At 44.8% G+C, this 9,231-nt stretch overlaps 1 protein-coding gene across 2 annotated transcripts; it reads left to right on the forward strand.

The window, feature by feature from the left end:
* The first annotated feature begins 935 nt into the window (after window positions 1-935).
* Window positions 936-6,766, forward strand: LOC142563080 (uncharacterized). Of its 2 annotated transcripts, XM_075673600.1 has the most exons (3): window positions 936-1,422; window positions 3,419-3,485; window positions 5,373-6,766. In XM_075673600.1, the coding sequence occupies exons 1-2, from the start codon at window positions 1,138-1,140 to the stop codon at window positions 3,422-3,424; spliced, it is 291 nt and encodes a 96-aa protein (XP_075529715.1). In that variant the 5' UTR covers window positions 936-1,137; the 3' UTR covers window positions 3,425-3,485; window positions 5,373-6,766. The 2 variants fall into 2 exon arrangements, with proteins under 2 accessions (XP_075529715.1, XP_075529714.1); XM_075673599.1 differs by lacking the exon at window positions 3,419-3,485 and having other exon boundaries at window positions 945-1,422.
* The last annotated feature ends 2,465 nt before the right edge of the window (window positions 6,767-9,231 follow it).

Consider the following 9,231-nt stretch of genomic DNA (forward strand, 5'->3'; position numbering starts at 1 on the left):
CGCTAAAATGACGGAGGACAAAGATGAAACACACACACGCACAGGGCGCCACAGGTGGTTTAGAGTGTAGATCTACATCGCAGGAGCATGGCAGACAGTAACGTCGACGCAAGAAACGGCCTTTCCATCGTGTGCAAGTCCACAATGCCCTCTGGAGATTTCTGGGTGTCGCCACAAGAGCCTTTTGAAAGCTGCAATTATCCATGACCCCCGTCAAAAGCACTGCATAAACTGCAGCGCTTACCTTTCAAGAACACGCGAGTCCCGAGGGCATGTGTACGGAATTATAGAAATGAGAGGGGAGAGGAGGTAATACGTAGAACCGATACCGTCGCGAAACGAGTGAATTACAGCCTTTGAACTCTCGCAGTTCCCGTACAGAGCAAGAGGGCGTGAGATGAGAAAAGATGACGTGAGAAAGCAAGGAAAAAGTGGTTGCGGGCAAGCGGTAGGCCTCTGCTATTTCAAAAAAATAAATTCCATTCAAATTTGTCAAGCGGACAACTGACGCAGCGCGTGTACATGTGAAGTCGCATTAAAACACCGTACAGTCTAGGCGACACTATGGAAGCGGTCGCACGTCAAGTGAACACGTCTGTGCCCGCCGCGGTAGCCTAACGGCTATGGCATTTCTCGAGATCGCGGGTTCAATTCCTACCTTGGCAACCTTATTTCGATGAGAGCGGCATACAAAAAGGCTAGTGCACTCAGATTTCGGTGCACGTTAAAAACACCATGGTGTCAAAATTAATTCCGAGTTCGCCACTATCGCAGGCCTGATAATCCGATCGTGGAGAGTAGTCGCCCTTGTTATATTAAGTTGGTCCTTGACGTCACGAAAAATTGTTTTAGGAGTGCGTTTTGTCCAAACGTTCGAGACATTTATATATCGACCATTCGAAAAGGCGATAAAGCTGTCCGTAGAATCTTCGATGCAGCCGGCAAGTAGATAACTTACAGGCTGTTCCATGCCAAAGCCCGGGCGGCGCCTTCAACTCGGTGCAGGAAATCGGTGCAGAATTATCGGAGTGATAGTGGCTTTGGTAACAGCTTCGAGGGCGGAGCGCTGACGGCGTTTCGAAGTTTGCGCAGAAACCTCGGCCTCACGTTTGCCACCCAACGTATGCGCTGTTCGTCATGGCTTCCGAAGGCCAGCGCTACACGCTTTGTGGTTTTACCCAGGAACTAGACTGGAGACCTTTGTGCTTTGTCGAGCCCATTGCGACGAACAAACTATGCGACGCGTGCGGTGTGCTGCCCAGAGTGACCGCTTTTCTGCCGTGTCGACACGTGCTCTGCAAAAGCTGCTACGAGCAGTGCCTACTCGATGATGGGCCCGCCTGCCCACTCGACGGTGACAAGTTTCATGAAGAAGACGCTCAGTGGATACATTTTCCTTTGGAAAACCTACTCAGGCGCAAGGTAAGAAAATACAGGAATAAGAACTCCCACCTTTATATTACCCAAAAACCTTCGACGAAGTGAATTAAATTTAGGGGTGCATAAAGCGGCATGCGCGTGTGCTGTGAGCTATAGCGATTATGTCCGAGCAGAGCCGTGGAATCATGTGTGAGCTAGGTTGAACACGAAATAGTATATTTCCTGGTACTTGACAGATATTTCTTGGGTGAAAGCGTCGAGAGAGGCAAATAGTTTGGCGCGGCGTTGTGTATGTGGCGGGTGTATGGTAGAATTTAGGCGTAATTTTGCGTTACAGAATATGCATGACGGAAGGTTACACGAAGTCTGGCACAATTCATCCATTGTCGTCTTCCTATTCCCGTATCATTGCTCGCATCCGTCACTGAGTTCCGGCTCTTACACGGCGCTCCTTCCGTCGCATTCCTATCTGTCTTTATTACGCTGCGCTGTATTGAACTATTTACGGGCTCTCATTTCATTTTCGTCATGTAATTTGCAAACAGGTGTGAGATTTCTTGTTTTTCATGAGCTTTTTTTTCTGGCAACGGACATATGGTAGTAGGTATTGACTGACAGACAACCAACCAATTTACTAAATTGCACTATTACCTGGGGTTATTTAATTAACCAGCGGCGGATACATCTCTCTACTCCATAGATTGAGCGTAGCTTAGCGCCGCCGGCTATAAATGCTGTAGAGTGAACGCTCATCGTCACGTTAAAACCGTCGATACATTTGTCCAGGCCGAGCTAAGGCTATTCACCGAGGCAACCGAATCGCTACTGCTATCATCAGCTGTAAAAGTTTACACATTACCCATAACATGTCCTTAATTTGAAATACAACCAAACTGGGTTGCTTAGTTCGCCGAGCGAATCGGGGAAACTGATCGCGAACCTCCTGTAAGTACTATGCTAGTACAAAAGATAAGTAAATATTTCCAAAGATTCTAAGTGGGCTACAAACATGAAAATTCCTCCGGATATTTAACTTACCATCAGGCCTATATTTCAAGGTTGGACAAAAGCGCGTCAGGCCAGGGCAGAACACTGTAAGAATGAAAAAAAGGGGCACTCGTCTAAATACGAGGACACCAACAGGTAAACTTTCTGATGCTTCGGGGCCGTAGGGGCCCTTTGTTGACAGTGAAGAGCGGGGCGCTGGGGCCATCTGTACATGAAATTGGTGGCGCAGTGTACGGTTGTATATCTCTGGGAGATTGCCCCGCGCCTAGGCAATCGTATCGTTATTTGTTTGAATGAATAAAGTTTCTAAAAGCAGCAGGAAGGACCCTTCGCAGTAGCGATAATACGGGCCCAGTGATTGGATTTCTGTCCTGTGATTAGATTTCTGATAGTTTTCAGCCAAGGCGTTCGACATGGCGTTTCTTTTCCTGGTGTCGTTTTGATGCTGCTGCATTCTTATTTTGAGGTTTCCATTCCCACTAATGGAGGACTCATCGCAACCCTTACACGGAATTTTGTAGATAACATATGGACATCTTGAGATCTCAAGGCGGTCTTTCGTGTTGGGCTGCGGAGCACGAGGTCGCGGGATCGAATCCCGGCCACGGCGGCCGCATTTCGATGGGGGGGGCGAAATGCGAAAACACCCGTGTACTTAGATTTAGGTGCACGTTAAGGAAACCCAGGTGGTCAAATTTCCGGAGTCCCCCACTACGGCGTGTTTCATAATCAGAAAGTGGTTTTGGCACGTAAAACTCCATAACTTAATTTCAATTTTTCAGGCGGTCTTTCACGCGCACAAGCTACTGTTTTAGCTTCTTTGACGGTATGTGGGAAATTCTTACTCCGTAGCTGTTGAAAATTATTTCTAGTGTATCGCTACTTCATCGTGCGCGCTTTTCCTTTTTGTTCCGACGCCATTTTTCTGCCGCCCACAGAAAATTGGAATTCCTGCAGTTTCAGTGAGAAGGGTAGTGGTCACTAAATAATTCTTGCCATATTTTGGACGTCTCTTCCTTCCGCTGTGCAGGATTAGAGCAGATGCATAACGCACGGGGAACGGGTGCAGCCGCCACGAAGCACTTGTGTCCAAACGGGTGAGCAGAGTCTAAGCTGAAGTATTTAACTGTGTGGGTTCGCCTCCTGTCTACACTGGTTTGAAGTCCCTTTGTAGTGCGTTTGGTAAACATACTGCCACGAAGGCAGCATGTTTCTCGTTTTCCCTTTTCATTGTGAAATGAATGCCGGGCACAACGGAACTCGGGCGATCCAGGAAAGGAGCCACGTCGTCCCAGTGGATCACAGAGAATCAATTGGAGCCGGTCTGTATGCAGCCTAAACTTAAGTTTCCAGTGCTTCCAGCGCTATGGCGCTACAGACCACTGAAACTGAAGCGCGTATTGTCTACCAAATATGTCTATAAAATTCGTCGCTAAAAACAATGTCTTCGGCAGGCATAAGTGTAAAAAGCGGCATATGCGAATGTGTTCCGAAAGCGTGCGTAAAGGCAATGATGAGTCGTCCTCTAGAAATTCTTTGAATCACTGCACTGCATATTTCACAGGAACGCAAATGAACATCTATTTCACGCCGAAAGATGCTAGCACCTTATCTTTGTACGATTTAATATGCTATACGGCGTGTCGCTACATTCCTTGAATGTTAATTGTTTTAATGTAGACATTCATCCAGAGATGGGTACTGCCGCAAAATTATTGTCACCCCGGTTTTCCTTTTTTCGAGAATGAACAGCAGTAGCGCTGCCTGTTTCCTGTGTATATCAACTCCTACAGCACAAAGCTCAATGCTTCTTCTTCAGGCGAAACTGACCTTTTCTTAACTTTTTCACGCTGTTTACGTTTTTTCCCTCTTGAATAATTTTAATTCTCTTCCTTTGCACACCTCTTCCCTGACTGAACATGGGGAAGACTGAGCAACGCGTACATAAACGCAATTAAGGAAAGCAGTTCATGCGCTGACGAAGACAAAGCCGGTTGTCAAAATGGTAGCTTCAGCGAGGTTACTTGTTGAAGCACAGTGGTTAGCTTATCAGATTGCCTTGTTATGTGGCCCCGTAATTTATAGTGGGCTTAAAGTTTGCCCTGTGTAGGGGGGGGGGGGGAAGTGGCACACGGCGGAATCAATTAAAGTGCATGGAATACGTAAAGTTCTACACAAAGTGCACCCGCGTTTTCTTAATTCCAAAATCATTAGAATGTCGTTGCTGCTGCCAATAACTGAACCCTTGATTATTTCTGAAACACAGATTGCCGCGGTAACTGAGCCACCATGGCCGGCCCGAATACATGCCATAGAACTGCGGATCTGAGTTCAAGGGCAAGGCAGCGACTTGAGAGAATGATAATCTCAAAGCACATGCCACTTTAAGTCCTTGCGCGCGAAGATATTTTAAGAAAACGTTACTCAGGTGTACCCTCGAAGTCCAAATGATTCTGCTAACACGAACAAAATTATTTTAGAGAGATTCAAGTAGAAACCAAACGGGCTGAGCACGTTCCCTTCCACAATTTTCGTCCAAATTCTCATAATCATCTTTTTAACATCTTTTTTGGTTTCAAACTATTTTCAGTGCACTGTTATAGCGATTATCTTGCAACACTGATTGATACCCGCCATGGTGGCTTAGCGGCTATGGCGTTGCGCTGCTAAGTACGAGGTCGCGGGATCAAATGCCGGCCGCGCAAGCCGCGTTTTGATGGGGCGAAATGCAAAAAAAGCCCGTGTACCGTGCATTGTTGGCACGTTAAAGATCCCCAGGCGGTAAACATTTTTCGGACTCCCCCGATACGGCGTGCCTCATAATGAAATCTTGGTTCTGGCGCATAAAACATTTAAATATTGGAAAAAAAATTTTAGGTATAACCTAATGCATTACATAATGTATGAATGTAAGGCCCTATTTATGAACCTTAGTCTAATATGGCAGCTTCCTCAAAACTCATGTTTTTCTTTTCTTTTTTCAGGTGAAATGCTGGAATGAAAGGCATGGCTGCGACATGGTTTTAGCTGCATCGGAGCAAAACAAGCATTTTTGCAATGACTGTGACCACCACTCTATTTCGTGTCCTAGATGTTCGAAGGTCGTGCTCCGTAGAGATGTGCGCGCGCATCTTCAGAGCAAATGCAGCGACCACGTGGTATCAGCGACGTCCAGACCTCAACAAATGCCCAACAGTGACAACATAGCAGTGATGACAGCTCTCAATGCAAGCATGGACGTGCGAGTAGGTGGAATGAACAACAGGCTAGACCAAGTTATTACAGATAGTAATGACCACAGTGACCGCCTAAGTGAGATTTCACATTGCATGAACTCGATGAAAGAAACACTGCTACAGATAGCAAATGAAAGTAGAACGTCTGAGAACGTAGCTTCACAAGCTGCAGCTACCCATTGCTGCTCTGCAGCAATCCAGGAAACTTTGATTGGTCACAGAGAAATGCTGCAGGAGCTTGAAGGGTCGATAAGCTTTTCAAATGTGACACTGACGGAAGCTTTGGAGGACACGAAGCGAACTGTCGAACAGCTCAAAGAAAATACAGCAAGCAATTTGCTAGCGGAATTAAGGCAAAGTTCAATTTTTCACGCCGACATGTTCAAAAAAGTTTGTGAAGTTGAGAATACGCTAAAGGCGACCTTTGGAAAGGAGTTGCAGGGTGCCACCAGGGAAATCTGTCGAAATGTGGCAGAAAGTGCTCCTCGAATTGCTGAACCGAAAAATTGCGTGCAGCGAAGTGGGTCGAGTGCAATAAACAAACAACAAGAGCTGGCCCTAAACACAATCAGCGTTAGGCGATATGAGTTTTTTGTAAACAAATTCAAAGCCACGAAAGAGAGCGCGCATTCAAAGGGCTCTCATCTTTACCAGAATGAAAAGGTTTACATCTGTGGCTACCAATTGTCCCCAGGGGTCCACCTAAGAAAAGAGGGAGAGCATGTGTTACTGCATGCTAGATTGCAGCTACACAAGGGAGTGCTGGATGAATTTCTTCAGTGGCCTTTCAATCAGAAAATTCAGTTGACCATCAAACATCCATCAAGAGACAAGCACTGCCAGTTTCTAGTTGAAACTGGAGACAATCTTTTGTGCAATGCGAGGCCCGAAGAATCAAGTAGCAGAGGCTCGTACTTTCCAGGTCGTTCATTTCGCTTGGATGATCTCGAACGCGAAGGATATGTCACGGACGACAAGCTTCAGATAGTTTGGGAACTGGTTCCGAAAGACATACCGAAATAACACTGAGGAGAGCTCTCCGTATATTTTAAAATACTTCGTCTTTTAAAACTCTTTCGGATATACGTCGCTCTTCGGCGTACCTTTGTGGAAAGAAAAATAAAGCATGCTGCTGAAATCTATCTGGGGGTTTTGCTTTTAGGCGGGGTTAATAATTTTAAGTTTTATGGATTTTACAATAGCTTTCTGTTGAATTTTTTTCATTAAGCTGGAATATTCCGAGATAGAACCTGACCTATTCAGAAATCGATTAATAAGCTTCTAATAATTATGGCACATATTGTAATTTACGTATTGTAGCCGGTGAGATTGCGAGGCATGTGAACTTCTAATTAATTTTCAGAATTTCAACAGCTTGGACGAGATGTGCGCCATCCGACTTGCCGTAGTAAGTGCAACACTGTTGTTGCACTTAATTGTTTTAGCAAGAAGGTTTTTAATGCATGAAAAAGAAAAGGTAACTTGAACGCCCATGTATTTAGTCATACAATTTTGGGAAATAACACGAAACTGATGTCATGCTGGGAATTCATGTCAAGTCTTCAAAACACGCCGGCTACAAGAGGTAGCCACAAAACGCCCATGTTTCTGTCAATGAAAGTCTGGTGTAGATGAATAATTTTCCCATATTACTTCACTACGGCCATGAATTAATACTTGTTACTTATACATTAGCGAAATCACTGCAACTTTGAAGAATTGGCTTTTGTTGTTGCTGAACTACTGCACTTTGGTGAAATATTTTACGTGGTTTTTAAGACAATGTGTTCTCCACACATACCATTATTTCAATTTTTTCCCCATGGTGGCACAGTGACTACGGTGGGACCCAGGTCGCAGGATCTCATGCTGTCGTGGTGGCCGCATTTTCATGGGGGCGAAATACAAAAACGCGTGCGCACCGTTCGTTGGATGCGCGTCAAAGAACTCCTGGAGATCCAAATTAATCGGGAGTCTACTACAGCGCGCCTAACAATGATATCGTTGTTTTGGCAAGTAAAACTCAATAATTTATTGTATATATATATTTTTTCATGTCAGTTATATTCCGATATCGTAATTTTTTTTTTCATTCAGAAAGGAATTTCATATGTGTGAAGACATTCATTATTATATTGTAAGGTTGCATTATTGGTCATATTGCCGGTTTTAATGAAGGAATAAACGCCATGTTAAATGAATTTCAATTATAAGGCAGTAGAGTGTCCTCCATTTTCCTTCCACATGTTGGAAGAGCTTGTGAAGTGACTTTTTTAAAAGAGGTGTACACTTTGCTCAAGATCAGATTACCAATTTGTCCATCCTTGGAACAGAATATTTTTAAGCGTTTTACTAGCACGTGGATGCCTTACCAGGCTTTCCTATGTTTTAATAACATTTCTTCAATTCGTCTACAGCGCACTGGTAGTGATTACGGCTTGCAGCAAAACCAACCACACACGTCCACTTATACGTCATCGTTCCTGGTCTAACATAAGTAAATTAGTGGCTTTATCCTGCCAAACGATACATCGGCGGTAATCCTCACAGTAATCCTCATGTGATCCTCACAGCGTCGCTGAATCGGCTCCCGTGTTTCGGCGACATTTGAGAAAAGTACGTGAGTGCTGTTGCTAAGCGCTCTTGTCGACACGCTTCATAAGAAAGTTAAGTTTACTTTTGTATGACACGATGAAGAAAACACATGAAAATCTTTCGTAATATAGCTCAAACTTCCTCATGCATGTAGTTCCTTCTTGCTGCAATAGCGCAAAGGAGAAAGTGGGTGTGCGCGCGTGCACGACGTAGTGTGCATGAACGCACACATGCGCAAGCAAGCAATAACAAGGCATCCAAGTTTTGAAGTTCCCGCCTTCGACTCCTGCGCCAATCGCTCCCCTAGCGGGCACATTCTAAGGTCGACGGTGGCATCGTGTGCCGCGAGTGCGTTTCCGTTCTTTTTGAAATTCCTTCACCAATCATTTATTTGTCCAGTTCAAACTGGCAACTTCACAATACACTTAGATGTGGATTCCATCATAGAACTTAAATCCGTGGCCTTCCTGCGCGTGTAAAAATACAGGGTGTGTTAATACAATTTACTGAAAGATGGCCGAATATGTCTTTGTAAAACTAATTGTGTTAAATATCGCATATTCTTTCACCCGACATGCTGACGGTTAAACAGCCAACAATAACACGACACCTTATGATTGCAGTAGCGCCCCTAACTGCTTTCCAAAGCTGAGGTCACGCTCTTCAGTGCTTCAGTTTATCTCTAAATCCGCGTCAGGGTTCAACAACTTACTCGCCTCTAGAAGCAAGGTACCTTACAAAGAAGGAATGGGAGAAATGCACAAAGAAGTTGATTATTTTAACTTTTTGTCCAGGGCGCACCATTACACAAAAATTTATGTGTTTTCATCGGTGGCAGATTACTGCGCTTGCACCAGCGTATGGTTATTCAAAAGTATACTGGATGAAAGAGCGCAAGGCTTACTGTGCGCAATATTCGATCGAACACGATGCCACACATGAAGGAAGATGTGCTTGGAGAACTGTGATTGACCCAAGCAGTATGATTCGTTGAGGATCGGCAGCTTTAACT

The sequence above is a fragment of the Dermacentor variabilis genome, chromosome 11, assembly GCF_050947875.1.
Source record: "Dermacentor variabilis isolate Ectoservices chromosome 11, ASM5094787v1, whole genome shotgun sequence".
NCBI lineage: Eukaryota > Metazoa > Arthropoda > Arachnida > Ixodida > Ixodidae > Dermacentor > Dermacentor variabilis.

Bases quoted from the DNA above. Each gene is read 5' to 3' on its own strand.
- LOC142563080 (XM_075673599.1), top strand. From the start codon at position 1,138: ATGGCTTCCGAAGGCCAGCGCTACACGCTTTGTGGTTTTACCCAGGAA. The intron at 1,423-5,372 runs GTAAGAAAATAC...TTCTTTTTTCAG, and splicing joins AAAACCTACTCAGGCGCAAG to GTGAAATGCTGGAATGAAAG.